The sequence below is a fragment of the Lepidochelys kempii genome, chromosome 25 (genome assembly GCF_965140265.1).
Source record: "Lepidochelys kempii isolate rLepKem1 chromosome 25, rLepKem1.hap2, whole genome shotgun sequence".
In the NCBI taxonomy this organism is placed as follows: Eukaryota; Metazoa; Chordata; order Testudines; family Cheloniidae; genus Lepidochelys; species Lepidochelys kempii.
This window is the reverse complement of record NC_133280.1, coordinates 15626133-15647549: the sequence shown is the minus strand read 5'-3', so window position 1 is coordinate 15647549 and position 21417 is coordinate 15626133. Positions and strand designations below refer to the sequence as shown.

General features: G+C 57.9%; 1 protein-coding gene across 4 annotated transcripts; it reads left to right on the top strand.

Annotated features, from left to right (window-relative positions):
• The first annotated feature begins 1277 nt into the window (after positions 1-1277).
• TMEM59L (transmembrane protein 59 like) lies at positions 1278-19987 on the top strand. 4 transcript variants are annotated; one of them, XM_073324514.1, is made up of 8 exons: positions 1278-1549; positions 6258-6363; positions 7914-8008; positions 14717-14863; positions 15552-15660; positions 16461-16572; positions 17029-17146; positions 17629-19987. In XM_073324514.1, the coding sequence occupies exons 1-8, from the start codon at positions 1400-1402 to the stop codon at positions 17788-17790; spliced, it is 999 nt and encodes a 332-aa protein (XP_073180615.1). In that variant the 5' UTR covers positions 1278-1399; the 3' UTR covers positions 17791-19987. The 4 variants fall into 4 exon arrangements, with proteins under 4 accessions (XP_073180615.1, XP_073180614.1, XP_073180616.1 ...); XM_073324513.1 differs by having other exon boundaries at positions 16461-16573; positions 17006-17146; XM_073324515.1 differs by lacking the exons at positions 1278-1549; positions 6258-6363; positions 7914-8008 and adding an exon at positions 8025-8948 and having other exon boundaries at positions 16461-16573; positions 17006-17146.
• The last annotated feature ends 1430 nt before the right edge of the window (positions 19988-21417 follow it).

The following is a 21417-nucleotide window of genomic DNA, read 5'->3' as shown; positions in this document are numbered from 1 at the left end:
TGGCTCACGCACCAATGCTCAGTAGTTTGTGCTCCCTCCTAACATGCTTTGGCCCTGGCTGGAGGGGGAAGATCAGAACTGCTTAGCAGAGGAAGGCAGCAGTGAGGAAGGGAGCAGCTGGCCAGCTGTTCGGGTACCCTTTGCAGCAGAGAGCTGCATCTGAGAGGCCGAGCTCCCTCACTCCCTGCTTCCCCTGCTGTGTGCTGCCCAGCTGCAGAGGGGTGCATCCCTTAAAGGCCACCATGCACCCATGGTTTGGCTGGTGTGACCAGTCAGCACAGGGGATGTTGTATTTGCAGACAGGGATGCTAATATAAGAGTGTCTGGCCTGTACCTGGGAGCATGCTGGGATTTCCTCTCCACCCAAGAGCCCAGGAAAGGCGCCTTCACCCAAACCCTCCTGTTTGAGCTAGTGAACCTCCAGAGCCCCGCCTGGGCCCTCTTGCAAGATGACTGCCCTATAACAGAGCATCTCTGCTAACTAGGAGACTCCAAGACACGAGATGGGCAGGTGGCCCTGACATCTTCTCTGCCTTTGCACTCCAAGCCAGGAAATGCAATACCCCCCGGAGCTGCGTGATGGAGCTCTTTGGTACCATGCAGCCCCTTGCCTGGGCCCTGGGCAGGATTTGTCCTGACCATGTTCACGGTTTTCCCTTGTCCTGTTCTGAATGACTCAAGTGACGGGGCTCCCACTGCTCCCTTTGGGAGACTCCGTCTGTCCATGTTTCGGATGTGCCGACTGCCCAGTACCTAGATGATACACTTGGCTTATAGAGCGGCACTGGCAGGGGACAGCCAGTTCTCCGCCCTTCTCTTGGTTTCTCCAGCATCTCCCAAGACCCCACGCTAACCTGCCCCTGCCATTTTTCATTGCCTCATTCCCGCCTCTGGCTCACCCTGCTCCATTCCTCTCCCCGCAGCAAGTCAGCCGGCGTGACAATTCACGCCAAGGGGGGATCCCTTCCCAGCCAGGCCAGCCCCAGGGCGGCCTGTGCCACAGGAGAGCAGGCAGGGCTGCCCCATCCTCCCGTACAGGGAAATCCCGGGCGCGCTCATCCACCAAGCAAACGCGAGCCATCGCTCCCAGGGCCCAGGGGGCAGCCCCAGGGCAGGAAGGGTGTTGGAGCCCTGCTGCAGAGGGAGGCCGGGCTCGGGCTCTCTGCTTCCCCAGCAGGCAGCTCCAGCGCAGATCCTGCAGCCGGGATGCATGCGGTACCGTTGCATCCCCAGCTGCCCGCATCCCCCCCCCCCCGTCTCCTCCCCCCTTCTCTCTCCCAGACTCCCTTGCTCTGTGCAAAGCACGTCACGGGGATATTGACACCGCTGGGCACCGCGCGCTCTGCCTCTCCCCGGGTTGCGGGCTGCAGCCCCGCAGTGCGAGAGGCCGGGGGGAGCCATGCAAAGCCCCGGGATGGCGGGGCGCCGCGCCCTGCCGCTGCTCGCCCTCTGCCTGGCGCTGGCCGCCGCCGGCTCCGAGGCTCCCTTCGCCCCGCCGCTGGGGGACATCGGCGCCTGCCAGAGGCGCTGCGGCCAAGGCGCAGCCCGGGTGAGTGCGGCGGGTTCGAGCCCGGTCCCGGCGGCCGGGGACAGCGGGTTATTTCCCCGGGGGGGCTGGGTTAGAGGAACAGATTTTTCAAGGGCGGGGGGGGGAGCCTGTGAGCAAAAGCAAAACACCCGCGGGGAGGCGCCCATCTTCCCGTGTCTGTGCATCGGGCCCAGGTATCGGGGCGCGGGGGGGGCCCTGCTGTCTGAAGGGGGAGGGGCAAAGCCCAGGACTGTTCGTGCATCGATTTGTTCTGCAAGCAGGAAGGGGGCGGGGGGGGTCTAATTTTTTTTGCAGCAGGGAGAAGGTTTGTCCTGTGGAATCCCCCCCCGCCCGCCCCCCCGGCTCTGCCTCTTTCTGCTTATGCAGGGTCCAGGGCCTCTGGCCTGCCACCTCCCGTTTTAAAGCCTTGCCCATGGATTCCTTACCTCGCCTGGGGGGGTCGTGTTAAAAACACTGAGCCGGGGGAAGGGGGGTGTGAGCTTGTCACTACACGAAGGGCGTTCATCCAGGGGACGCTCCTGGACTGGCGGAAGGTGCCCGGGCAGACGCTGCTGCCCAGGTGCGGGGCTTGGGGGCGGGCGATCGGACGGGGCTGGTAAAATTGCTGCTGATCCGTTTTATAACCCAGTGGACGAGCAGAAGCCGGTGGCTGGATCTGGTTGTGTTATGCAGCAGGACACCGGCCCTCTCTCCCACCGCTCCCCCCTCATAGGCTCAGCTGAAAGGTGCCCCTGCATTCCCCTCCCCACCCGACTCCCCGGAAAACCCAGGCCTGAGAGAAAAGCACTGCACCCGTAGGGCACCGTCTCCTCCCCGGATGCATCCTCCGTGGCGGAGCCTCCTGGCTGAGAACCGTCAAACTCGTCACACTGGTGTGTGCACAGCACTGGACGAAGCTCTTGTTAGTGCTGGAGCCAGTAATGCTCTCAGGAAATCGCTCGAGTCTCATTCGTAAGAGCTGCAATGACAAGAACCATGCAAACAATAATCATTGAAAAAAACCCAGTTCTGGCTTCTAAACTAATAACTTCAAACTAAGGCCTCGGATCAGAGGCTGCCTCGCCTTGCTGTAATAAATGTACCATGCCATACGTCCGCAGGTCAAAAAGGCCATCAAAGATCCATGAGATACATCCAAACACAGCAGGGGAAAAGCCCACCTGATTGTTTTAAAACCAGCCACATTTTCTGCTGTTAAAACCAGTTCAAGGGAGGGGAAAATGCATGGTGTTGTCAGACACTTGCCATCCATAATACACTAGTAATAGTTTAGTTAAAAAGTAATTGAAATACTCCCCACCCCTAGCCATGGTATCCACTCTGGCCACTCATCAGGGAAGAAGAATCCGGTCTTTGTCCTCCCAGGCTTGGTAACTGACCCTTTGAAAATATATTGAACAGGATTATCTGCACTTGGTGTCGTCCCCTTTAATCTAGAAACGGGACCGACTTTTGTTTGTGCAGCAACAATAAAAATAGTTTAAAAACTCCACGTCCAAGATTTTTCCATGTCCATTTTAGCTTTTGTTTTCTGGATCGTTCGTTTGCAATAAATAATGCTTTGGGGGAAGGATTTGCTCAAATGAACAGGAGCTGAAGCGGGGGGAGGGCTGGGGCTGTTCTGGGTAGGTTTTTGTATGTGCATGCATGTGAGAACTGGTGTTACTCTGAACTGGGACGTCTGATTTCCAAGCCATTTGGGCTGCTTTCTGGTTAGCGATCCTGCTTTGGAGGTGAAAGTGTGGAGTCCCTGTGGGATTCAGTCACAGGAGCTGGGTGCAAATCGAAAACATTTGAGGGGGGTCTGTAACTTTATATCTCGCAAAGACATATTTAAAATGTGAAACCCATTTGAAGTACGACACATACTGCAAAAAGGAAAAGCCTACTGCCAGCCTGAGCAACTAGCCCAAGCGTGTGAGGGCAGCAGCTGGCTTGTATGGTTTTCAGCTGATTGCAGCCACCTCGCTGCGGCTTGTGGAGACTACAGGTCCCAACATGCAATGTTCTATGGAGATCCGAGTGCCTTTGCTGGAACCCGGCATGCTGGGATCTGTCGCCTCTGCCCACTGCACCTCCATGTTTCAAAAAACCAGGCAGCCTTGGGCTGTGCCATAGAATTCCCGGGGTTGCTTTTGCACAAGGCTTTGGCCACCCGTGGTGTAGCAGAGAATGGAGGGGACTGGATGCTGCTGCAATCCACCTGGATGCCAGCATCTCCTTCCTGCTGGAATAACTCCCCTGAGACAGGACGTGCATAAAGCAGTGATTTCAGGGGAAGAGCCAGCATCTTAAAATGTAAACTGGGCAACTTGGGCTCTTCTTGTGTATCCCCTTGCAAGTGGCTGTTTGTTTGCCCAGACAGAAGCTGGGCAGGCGGCGATAAAAGTTGTTTGTTTTAGTGACCCTGGACAGCATGGTGTTAAAGTGGGTCTTCCTTTCTTAGCAAGGATGATCCTACTGTGCTTCCATGCCCTAGGGCTTCCCTCAGTGTACAGGCCAGTTGTCTGGTACACGGAGCCTCGAAGAGGAAGTGTAAAATAGATCCTTCTAAAGGCTCATGCCATTGTCCGCGCAGCATTTGAGCATGAGAAATGCAGGGCTGCGCTCCCATTTCCTGGCACAGGGTTCAGGGGATTTGGGATTCAGCCCTGGGGTTCTGTGCAAAGCAGAGGTTATGAAGTTGTAACCCTTAGGTAAATAGTGTGTCTTTGTCTGTCTGTCTTCAAACGCAACCATAGAAAAATACACACGGAGAGAAATACAATCCCAGGCTGGGAGGTTGCTGACCATGTAGGGCCAAAAGATAGACTGGTTGAGATGGGAAATTTCCTTGCCCTCTTTTGGAATAAATCACTTGTGGTCTCTGAAAACTAACCGTGCAGTTTTGTGGGCTCCATTCGCCAGCAAGTGCTCAGTTATTCCTAGGTGTTTTCCTTTCTTGCCCTTGTTTTTGTTCTATGTTTATCATCATTTAGTCTCATGCAGTGAGATCGCCACGCATGTAGAGAAGAGTAACTGCAGCCCTACTTACAATTGCTGGTCCAGGGCCACTCTGACTTCCTGCTAATCTTGCCTCTTTCACCCTCCCTGCAGAATGCACAGCGGTGTCTGAGACAGGTGCTTGGCAGACTGATGGGAATATCTCCTTCTTCCTGGGGGCTCCTGCCTGGTCTTCGTTGTGTCTGTTTGCTGTCTCTTGGCTAGAACACTGGCTTGAGACTCAGGAGATCTGGGTTCTATTCCTGGCTCTGCCACTGGCCTGTTAGATGACCTTGGGCAAGTCACTGCCTCACTCTGTGCCTCAGTTTCCCCATCTGTAAAATGGGGGTAATGATTTCAAATCTACTCATGAAAAGAGCGATGTAGTGGTATAGCTACTTTACTGTGGGACAGGGACCATCCTTTTGTTATGCGTGTGTCCGGAGCCCGGCACGATGGGCCTGGAGCCAAGCCAGGCGTGATCCCAATACACACAATGAATGGAAATACTAATACCGGGGGGGGATCAACACTTCGCACACGTGTAAGGACGCCCCGTGCCAAGTGCAGGGCCTGAGCTATGCTGCCACAGAGACTCAGGAGGACGGATGCTGCAGGTGGATGCGTCACACGGCTGGTTTCCAAGCAGCCTCCTCAGTCGCCGTGTGGGGCAGGGGTGAGCCCAGGTGAGAGGGCTCGGGGTTGGCCTCGCCTCACAAGGCTGCTGTGGGTGATTGCCGGGCAGCATCGGGCCCTGGCAAAGGCAGGTAGGCAGGGAGGAGGGGGCTGTGTGTCCTGCTGCGGCCCCGAGCTCCCCCCTGCTGGTCAGTGGCGATACAGGGGCAGGTTGCTGGGTGCAGCGCCCAGGAGGCGAGAGCAGCAAACGGCACCTCGGTTCTTTTGCTGAAGCTGTTGTGTCTGCTGAGGCTGGTGCAGCTCTCGCTGGGGCCCGGCCCCGTGGCAGGATTCTGGGAGGGGGTGAAGGTGCCCTCAGAACTGTGCTCCCCCTGCGAACATGTGCGTGCTCCCCCACGTGCACGGGCCCACAGAGTGTGCGTGTGAGAAACACACGTCCTGTTGGCTCGCCAGGCCCATGGTTCTCGGGTAGCCAACATCACGCCGAGTTTTTCAGAGAAACGTTCGCAGCGTTGCGGGCTGCCCAGTGCTGTGAGGGTCGTACCAGCTCGAGGTGCAGGAGGCCAGCTCGCTCTCCTCTAGGTCAGGGGGTTTTCAACCTTCTGTCAACCCCTACAAAATTTCAAATGGAGGTGCGGACCCCTTTGGAAATCTTAGACATAGTCTGCGGGGTCCATGGTCCACAGGTGGTAAGCCACTGATCTAGTCCGTTCCCCGGGGAGCCCTGTCCCTTCCCTACAGCATATTCTGCAGGGCCTTGTCCAGCCTCGCTGTAAATGCCCAGCGCACTGGGGTTCCACCACCCCTCCTGGGAGACGGTGCCACCACCTAGACGTGGTGCTAGGTCTTGGTGCTTGTGTTCCATTGACAGGGAGGAAGGATCTGGAGCCGGCACCAAGGATCCAAGCCCTGGAGGTCCTGGTCCCATGTAGTGCAAAGCTCCCTCCCTCCCGCCCTGCCCTCTCCCTGCTGCCCCAGTCCCAGAGCACAGCTGGGTCCCCAGGGGCATTTGGGTATTTGCAGGGCACTGGGGTGCAGCCACTGCGCTGTGTATTGTACCAGCTCCTAGCTCTCCTCTTCCTCTCCCCAGGATGCTGCGCTCAACGCCTGTTACCGAGGCTGCCGGCTGTTCTCCATCTGTCACTTTGTGGATGCGAGCGCCGAGCTGAACACAACCAGAGCTGAATGTGAATCAGGTAAAGAACAGTACAGCCAACTAACTTCCCCTCCCCTCTTCTCCCGTGGCCCCCCAGTTACATTGTCCAGAAGTGGCTTCTCCACTTATTCCTGTCAGGACAGAGGTTGCTTCTGCTCCTTCTGCGCTCCCATGCTGTCCAAACAAAGTTCCATGGCTGTGATGCACCAGCGGTGCAAATCCGGGCCGGCTCCGCTCGCTCCCTGGTGCAAATCCGGGCCGGCTCCGCTCGCTCCCTGGTGCAAATCCGGGCCGGCTCCGCTCGCTCCCTGGTGCAAATCCGGGCCGGCTCTGCTCGCTCCCTGGTGCAAATCTGGGCTGGCTCCGCTTGCTCCCTGGTGCAAATCCTGGAAGTTAGAGAGTCACCTGGATGCAAGGCCCCAAATGAACCCATAAGGGCTATGGCCACAGCAAATACCAAGGGGATTAATAATGTTCCAACCGTGATTTCAGCCTCTCAAAGGGGCGGGAAAAGGGAGAGGAGGATCCTCTGCTGAAGCCAACTCCCCACACCTCTGCAGTTCTAGCCTCACTGCCAGGCAGCTGCGAAGATGGAAGTTTCCTGCAGTAGCGACCGAATCCCCCCGCCAGGCCGAAGGCTGTCCAGCGAGTTCCCGGTGCCGTGTGAGCAAACCGGGCTTCCTCCCTGGCCCGGGGACGATGTGCTAACCCCCCAGTGCCTCTCATCACAAGGGATCCCAAAGCACTTTGCAGCCTCGCTTTGCAGCCTGCAGCTGCCTCTGGGGTGGGGCGGAGCAGCCGTATTCAGCACCAGGGAGGGTGGACTTTTCAGCTGAAGCTATTTGGGCAACCCCCTACTCTTGTGAAAAGTGCTCTGGGGGCTTTAATGTCCCCACAGGGTAGACAAGGCCTCAGTGTTTAAGGTATCGTAGGGGAGACGATCCCCCCTGCCCCCCCCATGCCACGCCGCTGGGATCTCAGGATAGCTGCTTGGAATGGGGACTGGGCCTTTCCGGCACGGGTTAAGACTCTGCTTATGGGAAATCCGGGTGTGTCCCATTGGAAGCTGAGACCTGTCTGGGAACGTTGTGCTGATTGCCATGATTGGTTATTCTTTGGGCAGAAATGAACTAGGGCATGGAGCCCGTCAGGCAGCCCTGAGTGTGCCCAGCTCGGCCTAGGGGGGTGGCTCTGGGCGAGGCGCTCTCCGGGTGACTCCGATGGGCTGTCGGACGGGGTTTGGCTGGTGGACACACCCTTGAGCTGGGTGTCTGACTCGGAGCTGGGGGGGTCTCATCCTCGTCCATAGGGGGCGTTTGTGAACGTCACAGGACATTGACCATGACCTGGCAGGAGAAGCCCAGTCCTGGAATAGCTGTCAGGGCCGAAGAACGCTGACAGCTGCCTGTGGGAGCCCAGGGCTGGCATAGTAGGGGGCTGTGGGTGCCCTGGCACAACACCCCCGCTGCGCTCTGCCTGGCTCTAGGCTGTGCTGCTAGCCCCTTGTTGTCCTGAGCTGCGAATTCGCTCGTGTCCGACGGCTGCGGGGTGCCCGGGCCCTGACTGGTCCCTTCCCCTCCTGTCTTGCAGCTTGTATCGAAGCCTACAGCAGCGCTGAGGAGCAGTTCGGCTGCATGACTGGATGCAGGAAGCAGCTGCCCGAGACGCAGAGCTGGAAAGACAAGGTTTCAGCCTCCTCTTTCCCTAGTGCCAAGGGGCTCTGCTGCCTGGGTGATGGGCCTGAGAAGAACAGATCGTAGCAGGGGGCTGGGACAGTTTGTATAGTGGGGGGCTGTGAACCCCTGGGTGTGATGGGAACCCCTTCAAGCCAGGGGGTGCAGCAGCCCCCCGCAGCCCCCCTAGGTGCAGCACCCATGGATCATAGTGGGAGAGGAGCATCGGCAGAGCCCCTCCCGTCTCCAGCTCAGCCGTGCGGCAGGGAAGCCAAGGAGCTGAAGGAGTTTCATTCTCCTGCACAGGGAGCTCCCACCATGGCCCATGGCTCCTGGGAGCAGGATGAGAGCCAGGGTCCGTTCCGGCGGGGGCTGGAAGCCAGCGAGTGCTCCTCTCTCTGCAGTGCTGAGCTGGCCATCTGGCCAGCAGACTGGGCCAGCCGGGGGGAACCCTGGATCGATTGCACCTGGAGTGGAGGCTCCCTCCTGCAGACAGGGCCCCCCGTTCCAGGGTCGGAGGGATTGCAGGGGCGGTAACCAACGGTCCCATTCGGTGGCTGTGTCATGAGGAAATCTGGGTTGTGACTCTGGCTGGGCAGTTGCTGTCCGCAGCCCAGCTCTCAGCGATCCCCGTGGGATGGGGCAGGCAGCAGTTCATGCCGAGAAACAGGGGAGGACGAGCTGGGTACCGGGCCGTGATCTTCCTCCTCATGCCCTTGTTATCTCTCGGGAGACAAAGCCCAGCCAGCTCTGCTGCCGGCGCCTGTCGGCTCAGGGTGCCGTGGGCGTACGGAGCCGACAGGGTGTCCTGGAGGAAGACCATCCACTGGGGCAGCTGGGGAGACTAGTGCAGGGCTGGCGGGATCTGTGGATGCAGAGGAATTCGCTGTCTGATGGAAGGATAGAGGAACAGTTTGCCCTGCCCCCTCTGTCTAGACTCTGCATCCCGGAGGTAAGTGGAGCGGAGGAAGGTCGCATGGACCTTGCATTGATTCGGCCTGGCAGGAATGGGTGGAACCCCCCCGTCCGGCAGCACGTCCTCCTCTCTTCCTTTTCCCTTGTCATCGCTCGTGCTGGCAAAAGATGCAATGGGAAAAAGGACCCAACCCAGCTGTGTTCAAAGGGCCACAGCCGGGAGCCCCCTAGCGGGTGGATCCGGCTGCACTCGGAGGGTGCGTGACGGGAGCATTTGACCTTGTTCCCCCCCTTTCTGGTGGTGGTTCTGGCGCAGTCCCCCGGGGGGGCTCCGCACTTTTCGGGCGGGCGATGCAGGGCTCTGTCCCCTCTTGGCACCTGTCCACAGGGCAGCTCTGCTGCCAATGCCCTCGTGTACCAGTGCGGGGGTGGGGACCAGATTAGCCAGAGCTGGGAGTGGGAAGCGGCACAAGGACATGGTTTCTGGAAACCGGCTCTAATCGGATTAGAGTGCTGTGGTCTGTCCGTCCCAGGAGGCTGATGCTCGTGCATTTGGCTCCTTCTCCAAAGTGCTTGTGGGCAGAGGGCGGGGAAGGCAAGGGCTGGGAACGTCCCCATGTGAGTGAGTCATGGTGCATCTGTTCCAGACGAAACCAGGCATCTGGGCTGCCGTGTCCTCAGAGCCTCGGCCAGGCAGTGCCATCCAGCAGTTAGAGCAGAGAACAGGGAGACAGGACACCTGGGTTCTCTGCCCCTCCTTGGAGGGGATTGTTAGTGAGTGAGCCAAGCAAGGCACTGGGAGACAGGACTCCCGGCTCTGGAAGTCTCTAACAAGTGGAGCAGTGGGGGCTGGGAGGCAGGACTCCAGGGTTCTATTCTTGCCTCTTGGAGGGGATTGGTCTGTGTCTAGTGATTGGAGTGGAGGACTGAGAGATTCAGGGGAATGGCACCTGTATTTCCCCCTAGGTGCTCCCTTGAGGCTGTGTCAGGGAGGGTCATTTGGCTCGTGTCTCACTCCCCAGCTCTCTGCTCTACACAGCGATATCCCCAGCAAGCCAGGCTGTCTAACCGGCCAGCATGGCTGCTTTGCTCTCTCTCCGAGGGCTGTGACCAGCATGTTACCAGCTACCACCCCAGCTTCTGCTCAGCAAGCGCATTTATCCTGGCGGGTAAAAGCATTGCAGAGAAAGCCAGTAAAACCAATAAAAAGCCCTACCTGCATTCTAACAAGGTCACCCTGACTCTGGCCTGGGGCCAGGGTAGCGGCCTGACCTTCAAACCCACAACTGGGTTTTTCCTCTGGTTACAAGTTCATATCAGTCTTTAGATCAGTTTCAGCTCGAGCTGTTCAGCCAAATCTCCTCTCTCTGCCTGTTCGACTCAGGAGAATCCAGGCTGGACCAGAAGATGGGAGCCTGTGATCTGAGTGATTTGCTTTCATCACCCCCAGCTGTTTTCCCTTCCCGGAGGGGCTGTGGTACCCTGCCCCCCAGTGGAGCGCATACAGTCCCTGGTCCACGGGGGAGCATCAGCAAGGCATATGCTCCATGCAATGTGCTCTCCCAAGGACAGTGTAGGAAGCTGCCCTGTTTGTCACCCCATTCTCCTCCCACCTCTGCTCCAGCCATGACAGAGCCCCTCAGTACTGACGGTCTGGAGATGCCACAACCGTGCAGCCGATCTAGGGCCAGACCCCCCCCCCCAGGCTGATTGCAACCCCCACCCCGACCCTCGGATCCTTATTCACATGTTGGGAGCGCGGGAGACATGTGAGACTGTGCCTGTTAGCCCAGTGCCTGGCAGGGCCCAGGGCGTGTGGTGAGGGGGCGTTGCGACCCAAACACCCAGATGCAGCTTTTATTGTTTTCAGCGGGGAGGGGCTGGATTTCGTTCAGCCCCAGCACGAGGCGTTGCATGGAGAGCACTGGGGTGGATTCAGCCCTGGGATCCTCTGGCCTCCGCATGCCCTGCGGGGCGTTGGGCAGCAGCTGCCTGAGACCGGGCCCCTGGACGCTCTGTTTCGCGGTCGCACGGCAAAGCTGCAATGATCAGACCTCTCCTGCAGCAGAGCGCAAGGAGACTGCCTGGAGCAGCGGGGGCTGGGAGCAAATCTGCTCCTTGGCCCCATATACAGCACCCTGCATCTCCGCCCAGCTGCACTGTGGGGAGCTTTTGTCTCCTTTGGCAGCACTGGGGATTGGCGGGAGGAGGTGGGGCTAGGAGGGCCCATTGCCTGGTCTGGGATTGCAGGATCCTGCGGGCGCGTGGTCAGTACCTGCTCCCTGGTACGCAGGGCCCCCATGCTGCTCCAAGCAGACACATGGCTGCTCCCTTGGGAGCTGTGCTCAGGGCCTGGGTGCAGGAGGATCCGTACTCACCCTCCTGTGGCTGGTGGAGTGGATCCTGCTCTGCAGGGCGGGCTGTTGATTGGCCTCGGTCTGGGGGCCAGGGCAGGCAGACACGTGGGCGAGGGAGCTGCAGACGTATTTGTGCTGACAGCTGCCACAGCAGACAGGCTCGGAGGAGTGACTGGCTGTGCCTGGCAGCGGGGAGGGAGTGTCGCTCCTTGCCAAACCTGGGGTTTAAAGCTTGCTGGTGGTCCTGGTGTCCAGTACAGCTGCTGCCTCTCTGCACAGAGCCCAGCTGCACGCCAAGGGGGTTATACCCTGGAGCTTGTTCCAGTGATGGGGCCAGGAGCAGATAACAAGGGGGCTGGGAGACAAGTTCTGGCTCAGAAACCCCAGGAGGAGGGAGCGCTGTGTGCTCGGATCCCAGCTGACCCAGCCCCTGGGCAGACAGCAGAGGCAGTGAGAGCTAGTGGGCAGGGCACAGCTTGGATGCCTGGGTGGAGCCACATCGAACAGGTCTCAGCCTGCCCTTCGGGAAGACTAAGTCAGTCGCTCTCTCCCTGCAGTCCCAGCACGTGGTGTTAAAGGCTTTTCCATTGTAATGGACACATCTCCCACCATAAAGGAGGACTTGTGGCACCTTAGAGACTAACCAATTTATTTGAGCATAAGCTTTCGTGAGCTACAGCTCACTTCATCGGATGCATCCTGTGGAAACTGCAGAAGACAGTATGCATCCGATGAAGTGAGCTGTAGCTCGCGAAAGCTCATGCTCAAATAAATTGGTTAGTCTCTAAGGTGCCACACGTCCTCCTGCTCTTTTTGCGAATGCAGACTAACACGGCTGTTACTCTGAAATCTCCCACCATGCCACCTTCCTGCCGGTAATCCCCCCGCCCACATTTTGGGAAATGCTGGTGCAGATCTGCACGGTCTGACCCGCCCTCTCCTTTCTCACACTCTGCGATGAGCGGGGGGAGCAGGTCTGAGCTAGCACCTCGTGGCGTGGACGGGGCAGTTACCATCTTGGAGCTACTGCTTCAGGGTCGCTGCAGGCCTGGGCAGGCGTCACTCTGCCCTGTACGCTCACTTCACCTTTGGAAGGTTTTTGTCCCAGCTGTAGCAGCTAGAGGCTGACGGCCTCTGGGAAATGAAAGCTGAGACTTGGGAGAAGAGGGGAGAGATCTGTCCATGTCCCCCCGCTACTCCATCAAGCCCTCTGCGGGGGCGCACCCTGCCCGTTGGGAAAGACAGCTTTAGTGCTTTTCAGCCCCCCAAAGGTCCCAGCATGCTTTGCAAACCGTATTGAAACAGGAAAACCGTAGAGCCCAGTTGCCATTTCCCCTTCCTGACGTCTCCCCCTTTCCCCCCAACGCACACTCAGCAGATCAGCTGGCTGAAGATGGAGGTGGCTGTGATAACTCCTCGTAGGCCGCCTGTCTGGAGCACAGACGTCTGGTCCGCTGTCCCCCCCTATTCAGTTGCCCCACGTCCCCCTTGCCACCAGATGGCAGCAGCGACGTGCCATACCCCCACATCGCAGTATCATTACACTGCAGCCCTTTTGAGGAACGCTGTCCTGGCTCTGGGCTCTGCAGCCGGGCATTTTGGATCCCTGCAATCTCAGGTCTTTGCAGCCCCTCACACAGCAGTAAAATTCCCCACTAGCAAACAATACTTACAAATATTTGACAGCAAAAAGGGGTCTTTGTTTATTTCATGTCCTTGTTCCCCCTCCGAGAATCCCACCTGCATAGCACACCTTCAGGGCATTTGATGGTCACCAGGTACCTGGGATGCAGGAGACAGACAAATGGTGCCAGAGCTTACAGGGAACCTGCGAATAACATTGTCCAGGGAATGGATTGGTCTGGGCTGTTGGAGGCAGAACCACCCAATGCAGGGCTGTTTAAATCAAATCATAAATGGCAGCAGGTTCATTGCATTGCGCAAGGCCTTGATTTGGGCTAAGCTAGGGGATGCTGTTGAATTCCCAAGATGGAAGGTTCTTATCTATGATTACATTTAATTGATTAAGCTTTTGCCCAAATAATTGTGTTAGCCTTTGGCCCCAGGTAGAGGCTTTCAGCTTTGCAGGATGGCTTTCTGCAGTGAGGAGTAAGGATCAGGCATGGGCATACAGTGCTGCCTCTTCAGCTTCTCAGCCCAGGAGCTCAAAGTGCTTTCTACTGATTAATTAATGAACCCCTGGGAGGCTGGTAACAAACATTAAATATGGGGAAACTTAGGCATGGAATGGTCCAGTGACATGCCCAAGGTCGAACACAGAATCAGTGGTAGAGATCAATGTTTTTCTTTGTGGGAAAGAAGCCTCAGTCGGCTGGCTGTATCAGAGTGGCAGCTGTCCCTGTAAAGGGGACAAGCATCTGTCCCTGCTTCCCCTGAAAGAATGGGTGGATGGAACTCTGTGAAAGGCCAGGTCCCAAACGAGATTGCTCCATGGCGACAGTGTTCCAGACCTTCCCTTATTCCATTCATTCCACCCAAAGCATGTTTCCTTTGGATTCCTGGGCAAGCAGGCAAAGCAGATTTAGCACGATAATCAGCTACAGAACCTGAGCTATTTCTTTCCTATTTGCTCATCTGACTGAATGAGGGGCTCTGGCATTCCCAGCCTTGAGAAATGTTCTACGTCCATGGCAAGGAGCAGCCGAGCAGATTCCAGCAGGGATGCTTTAAAACATAACAAACCTTGCAAAGAGCCAAGTATCCGGGGCATGGCTAAGCTGGCAGGAGAGAAACGCCCTCGGCATCTCAGCTCCTCTTCTTTAAAACATTTTCATGTGAGTTTAGTGCTGGTGGAAGGAGCTGGGCTGTTTATCCCCAGCGCCTCCAGCCAGTGTGTATCGACTCTGATCTCTGTGGCCCGCTCAGCTCAGGGCCTTCATGCTGAGGCTGATGGTGCCGGGGCAAATGGTCCTCCGAGAAGGCACGGGATTGCCTGTGCAGGGGGACCTATATTGAGCCCTGCCAATGCATTTAATGCCAGCCCCTGCCCTGGGCTATATGGAGGTTAGCTGTCGTCTGTCTCCCTCACTGTAATATCCGAGGGTCTCCATGTCATCAATGGATTAAGCCACATGGTACAGGGCTGTAATCCCTATTGCACAGGTGGGGAAAATGAGGAACAGAGGAGCCAAGGGACTTGCGCCAGGTCACAGAGAGACTCTGGCAGAGCTGGGAATTGAGGCCAGGTCTCCCAAGGTCGAGGCTAGTGCTCTAAACACTAGACCTTCCTTTCGCTCTCAGGAGGGTTCATAGCTCATTAAGGCTATGTGGTGGGTCATTCAGCATGGTCTGGTCAATAGACCTGCTTTAGAGCCCTTGAGCAGAGCCTTGAGCCCTGTATGCTAGAGAGCTGGGGCTGGGGTGGGGCAGGATGATGCGGGAGTTCCCAGCACAGCGAGCTGGTCCTCTTCTCTTTGATTATTTACAGAGTTTGGAGCTGCAGCCCGTGTCCTTCTCCATGTTTGACTTGGTCTCCAGTTTCTGCAACGACATCGTCAGCTCTGCCCAGAGCTTCATCTCGTCCACCTGGACCTTCTACCTGCAGGCAGACGATGGCAAAGTGGTGGTGTTCCAGGTAGGCTCACGCAGCTGAGGTCATCAGTGGCCCTGCGTGGCTATGGGAACAGGGCATGGAACCCCATGCTTCAGGGCAGAAGCTGAAGCTGCAGGGGATCAGGAAGGGGTTCCCTCTTATCCCACGCATGCTGAGCATTTCACCAGTGACCAGGTATATTTGTCTTCCTGCAAAGCATCAGATATTGGCCAGAACCAGGAATGGATCACCACATTAGATGGGCCAGTGCTCTGGTACAGCAGGGAGGTAGGATACTGAGCTACAAGATGGAGTTATGGCCTGGTGCTAGACTAGATTGTACCATCCAGCACTCAGATGCTGCTGAGGTGACAGGCACCCCAGAAGTACAACGGACAGACAGACAGGCTGACTGACAAACCAGTGTCCGAGCCTTTGTGGCAAGTCCTGCGTCCCTACAATAATAACTGTTCTTGTTTGTATCTGGTGATGCCGAGGACGGGCACTGAGATTGGGCCCCACTGTGCCAGGTGCTGCCCAGACTCAGCGAGAGGCTGTCTCTGTGGGTTAATGCTGCAGGAGGGATCTGGCCCTCAATATCCCGCATGCCCCCCAGCTGAACCTGTGCCTCCCCCCCATGGGCCAGTCCTGCCCCCACAGGAGGTTTTGTGGCTCAGTCACTAACTGCGTTTTGGTCCTTTTTATTTCTTTTTGAATGCTGGCCCCTCAGTCCCAGCCGGAGATTGAGTACCCGGTGCCCGAGATGCCAGCACCCAAGTCGGAGCTGATGGAGAAGTCCTGGCCTGTCTCCAGTCCTAACACCTTGAGGCCCCACACAGGTGAGCAAGGGGCAGGGCCAGGTGGGTCAAGGGGGCTGGGAGCTGCTGGAAAGGTGGTCCCAGCTCTGAGCCGGTTTCTCTAGAGCCTGTGGCCTCTGATTAGCCCCCTGGGACATGCACACACTCTGGGCTGAATCCTAGTGCAGGCCTGGAGTCTGCCTCTGCCGGGCTCCTACCCGAGGGGCAGATCACCCATCCCGCCCCATGCCCCTCCTCCACTGACCTGGGACCATCCCCCATGCTATGGAAGCTTCCACATACAGTCCTGAGGCTTCGTCCTGACCGGGGCGGGGGGGAGGGGCAAGGAGGGCACCAGCGCCGTCAGGCAGCTCAGGTGCCCTGTCCCCTTCCGTCTCTAGCCTCTGCTGAGGCTGCCAGCACAAGGCATGTGGGGGTGGGTTTGTGCCATGGACACCTGGCTGCTGGGAACCAAACTAAGAACCCACCAAACTCACTGCACACGGGCTCCTGACCAGGCACAGCTCTCAGTCGCGACGTTCCAGTGGGGGGCGGGGAGCTGGCACCCTCAGTGCGAAGGGCTGGGTGGTTTGTGCCAGCCTCCTGGAGCTGTTTAAAGCCTGGAGTGATCATTATTTTAAGTCTTTTGGGGATGGTCTCGTTCTAGGCTGCTATCCAGTAAGCCAGGTCAAGGGCTTGCAGTTCTATTTGCCCCGTTTTCTACCCTCCCCTTTCTGGCCTTGGCACGCAAGTAGCAGCCCCAGCTTCGTTGGGGGCCCAGGTGGTTGTGCCCAGTTTGCTGTGGCAGGGGGGTCATTTGGGTCTGGGTGTCGTCCTGCCAGGCCGCAAGGAAAAGCTGGAGAAACCCCCCATGAAAGAGCCAAAGAGCAAAACCAAGTTCCAGCATGTGGAGACCCATCAGCCAGAGCACGACTTCCTGGGCTGCATGTCCAAGTAGGTGCAGGCCTGGCCCCGCAAGGGTGAGGGGGGCAGAGGGAGAGGCAGAATGAAAAGGCCTGGAAAATTGGGAGAGGGGTATGGGGGCAGGGAAGGAAAGAGGACGGGGTCTAGAAAGGGGATGGGGGGATAGGGATTTCCATTGCAGAATAATGTTGCAAAATGTTGCTAGCAAGGGGTGGGGTTATTTGGTCTGGGGCGGGGCTATCTGAGTGAGGGGTGGGGTTATTTGGTCCAGGGGCGGGGCTATCTGGGTGAGGGGTGGGGTTATTTGGTCCAAGGGCGTGGCTATTTGGCCAGGGGTGAGACTGCAAAGGGAATGCTCCATGGAGGAGCCAGGGGAAATCCTTCCCTCGTTGGCCCTCTCTGAGTCCTGTTTGTGCCCCCCTCCACCCTGATACCCAGCCATAAACTTGTCCTCTCTCTTTGGCGGGGGGTGGTGGGGTGCTACAGGCGGTCAGGCCTTCCTCGCTGGATCCTGGCTGCCTGCCTCTTCCTCTCCATCATGGTGATGCTGTGGCTGAGCTGTGCCAGCCTGGTGACTGCTCCGGACCAGCACGTCAAGACCCAGGTACGGAGCCAGCTGGCATCCCAGGGCAAACTCAGGTGCGGATGCCACTGAGCCGGGACCGGGCACTGAACCCAGCCACAGCCCACTGGGGGACGTCCGGGTGGGCTGGGGGCAGTTCATACCCTTGGCCTGCGTTGCACTGTCTGCTGGGTGAGGACACTGAGTGGGGAGGAGAGCCTGGAAAGCACAAAGAGTAACCCATCCTCGCACATGCCCCGGGTACACCAGGGCTCCGGCACTTCACCCCCTGACCTTAGCCAAACAGCGCCCGAGACTGGTTTATTTTGAGGGGTTAAATCATGGCTCCCGTTGGGAAATGAATCCCAGAAATTCCGGGAGCCGTGGTGATAAGACTCTGGGCTGGGCCCTCAATGGGTGCAAACCAAACCCCTGCTGTGATATGTCCCCCTCTCCGCTGCCACAGCCCCCTCCGTCCCCGGCCACGCCCTGTCACCTGGTGTCTGGCTCTGGCTCTCTTCCAGACGCTGAGCATTAATGGCGATAAGGAGGACCTGGAGAACCTGGATGGCTCGGCCCCCTTTTCTCTGCACCCTGTGATCGCTGTCACCATCTGCCCAGCGGACGACAACGAGGAGGCGGGGCCACTGCCGGTCAAGGTGGATCTGGACAAAACAGTGCTCTAGAGCCCCCCCTCCACCCCCTGCCGGCCTGTCATCTCCATGCCTTATTTCCTGTGAACATTTTAATGCAACCCCCCCTTGTTTTGATCTGCCTTCCCGTTTTCTGCTGTTTTAAACCCCCTCACCACACTGTGTTTGAAGATAACCATCCTGGGCTGTGGGGGGGCCATCCGCTCCCGGCTCCACCTCCATCCATTGTCCTCGTGCGCGGGAGGGGGAAATGTTTTCCTCCCCCTGTTCACAATCCCAGCTCAGCAGGGAGTGGTACTGAGGGAGATCTAGTTGGGGGTGGTTTCTGGCCTTGTGTCTCCAATGCTCCGGGAGGGAGCTTCGGTGAGAACAGCATGGTCTGTGACCTTGGTTGGATGGAGTCAGATGACTGGTGGGAGCAAAGAGGGGAGCACGGGGGGTGGGGAGAGAGTGCACCCTGCCATGGGGGTGGGGAGGGAGCGTGGGAGTTGGTATGGCAGCGCCCGTCTGGAACAGGGAGCTGCGTATGATGGGGGACCCCTCGGGGTTCAGGGCAGAGCCCTCCCCTTGCAAGCCTCAGGGCAGCTGGTTTTGCAGCCGTGGAAATGGGCAAGAAGCAGATGGGGGCTCCATGGGGAGAGGATGTGGCCGTGGGGTGGCTCCAGCTCTCGGTTCACCTTCCCTGGAGGCTGCAGGCATTGGAGGCACCCTGCGGGGAGGAAATTCTGGCTCCGGGCATGCAGTAAATTGATTCAGCCTCAGTCTCTGCAGCAAGGCGTTTACGCTCTGGCAGACTCTGGATGAGACGCGCTGCCCCCATGTGAAGGGTTTGCACTGCTGCAGCTCTGCTCTGCCGATTCGGGTAAATCCGGCAGGTAGACAAGGCCCAAGGCTGACACCTAAGAGGCTGGGAGTATCAGTGTTTCCCTGTCCCTGAGCCCAGGCACTCTCTAGGGCCCAGGGCAAGTGTCAGGGAGCTGCCATGACTCTTCTGCCATGGACATGGTTTCTGTCTGGTCCTTGCCAGCCCATGCTCGGTGCAAGGAGAGCTGCTGGCTGCAGCAACCGCAGCTGGCCAAGAGGAGCCTTGCTCTGAGCCAGATGCGGAGGAAGTTCCCCCTGGGGCTGCTCTAGTAGTGGGAGGAGGGGGGGACCCCGTGGGGAGCTGCTTGGAACCCCCTGCAGCCTGTTCACGCCACATCTCCAGGTTCCCCAGTGGGGATGCCGCTGCTATGGAAGGGCTGGATGGCAGGCCCCTGTGCCACGGCGTTGGAGCCAACTCAAGCCATTTCCCAGCTTGGTACCTCTCCCCACTCCCATCTCCCTAGCACCAGCTCCCACAGAGCTTCGGGCAATTCCTGAGCCACACTCCAGGGTTCCTGGACAAGGCCTCCCAATTCATCCCCTTTTGCTGTAACTGCTCTAGATGGTGATTGTGCTCCTGTGGCCAGGCGAGGGGGGAGCCCATCTCACGGATGTTCCATATCCCTTGACTTCACGTCTCATTTCCTTACGGTTTTGTTGTGCTGGCGTGGGCCGCTGAGCCCAGGCACTCTGCATGGGCACTCGTGCTGAGAACACCCTTCTGCAGCAGCAGGAAATCCGCTCATCAGTCCATTTGCCTAACGCTGTCTGTATAGATTAACTTATTACCTTGGACCCCCTAGCCTTGGGTTTGAAAGCTGTATATCTATTGACCCGTTACTTTGATGCTGCCTCAGTTTCACTGGATCCTGTAGGTTGTTATTGCAAAGAGACTCTTTCATCCTTCCCCCCTTCTGAGTTCTGTATCGTTCTGTATCACTTTAATGTGTGCAACATATCTGGTTTTTGGAGAGGGGGGAGGGCAGTTTGGGGAGGGGGGAGGGGATATTTTGTGTACGTGCTGGGATCCATCCCACGATTTTTCATGATAGCTTTTCGGCAGATCAGCTCAGTGAGGTGGCGTTTGTGGTATTGTCCTGACAGGTGCGTTCGAGCCAGCTGGGCCTCTCTGCCTTTTGTGTCAGCCATTAACGATCCCGGAGCTGAAGGCCCCTCGCGGCTGCGGCTTCGAGGGAAGCTGGGTTGAAATGGGGCGGGGGAAACCGAGAGTCATCTGGGGATCTGTGTGTGTCCTGAATTGTCGGAGAGAGCTGGTTTGTTGTTTTTATCTAAAAAAAGCCGTGAAAGGAGCACGGAGCGGGCTGGGAGGGGTGGAGAGGAATGGAAATAAAGGTTTGTAAAAGAACCAGCAGGGCCCGTGGCTTTATTGGGGTCACCTGGGGAAAGGGGGCAGCGGCTCTCCATGTCAGTGCCCAATGGGGAGTGCAGTGAACCAGATAAACCCCCCACCCCCAAGAGACAGGAGGTCTCCGCAGAGTGGAAACAGATATTTTCTTGGTAGGGAAACTGCCCCCCCACCCACAAACCCAACAAGAAGCAATCCCTACTCAGGCCGGGGTTTATAGGCCCAGGTCCTCCATGCCCTGGGAGACCAAGGTGCACCATGCTCCCCTCCCTGCCCTTTGTGGGAGCAGCGGCCCCATTTCGTTCTGCAGCCAGCGCTTTGCCAACAGGAATGGTGCTGGAGGTCGGAGCTCACTGTGGTGCCTGGCCCGGCGTGGCCTCTCACCCCCACGCCGGGGCAGCTCGATCTCTCCCGCTCCGCTGTTCCAAGCCTCCAAGAGCCTTTCTCCGCCTGGCTTCGGACTGACGCTGCTTCTCTCTGAGGTTCTTTCTCTCCCTGGTAGCAAGGCAGCGTGCAGCTCCCACCAGCGTGGTTAGAGGGAGGATGCTCCCGTTCACGACTCCTGCCAGGTCAGCCGAGGACACAGCTTCATCCCTTCCCTGGAGACGAGGCCCCTGGAACCAGGCACTCTAAAGGTACAAAACGGGGGGCCAAAGATCTGCATGGAACAAACGCCATTTGCCACCGACTTAGCGAGAAAGGAGAGGTACCGTTCCCGGGACAAGATGAAAGCCACCCCCCTCGCCGAGCAAGCGGCAGGGCCCGGGCGGGCGCCATGAAGTGGATTTCAGGAGTGGAATGCATGTGTCTGTGTGATTTGGGGGTTGTTATGGCAACAGCCCGGACTCATTCCAAGTCAGCCAGCAAATGCTGGGGTGGAAATCTGTGTGAAGGGCCGGGTCTCACGGCGGAGCCTCTAAGACAGGCAGCCACGAGTTTCCAGGACGGAGAGCCTGGCTGCTGGTGGGGAGGGAATCACGCAGCACGCAACCCACCCCCACGAAGAGATGCTCTTTGGAGAGCTCCCTGAGGGAATCCCCTCTTTACAAGAGTAAACAGCTGCCTGCATCCAGCAGGACGCAGGCTGAGGGGGCTCAGAGCTCCTCCACAGTGGGGCTCTGCCCTACACTTACTCCAGACTAAGGGCATTTGCCTCCCAGGCGGTGGGGCCAGCGAGGGCTGCGGGACTGCCCCCTCCCAGGGTGCAAAGGCTGGTCCCAGGAGGGAGTGGAAGAGAGCGCCTGGCTGGGAGGATGGTGTGCAATTGCACAAGTGTGTGGGTGGGTGGGCAGGAGGCCGTGGACAGATACGTAATTGTTGTGGGCTGTCTGGGGAGAACTGCACTGTCTGCTGGGCTGTCCCGAGGAAAGGGAATCCAGGGACACACACGTTCTACACACACATACCCTTTGCGGTGTGTGCACACACTT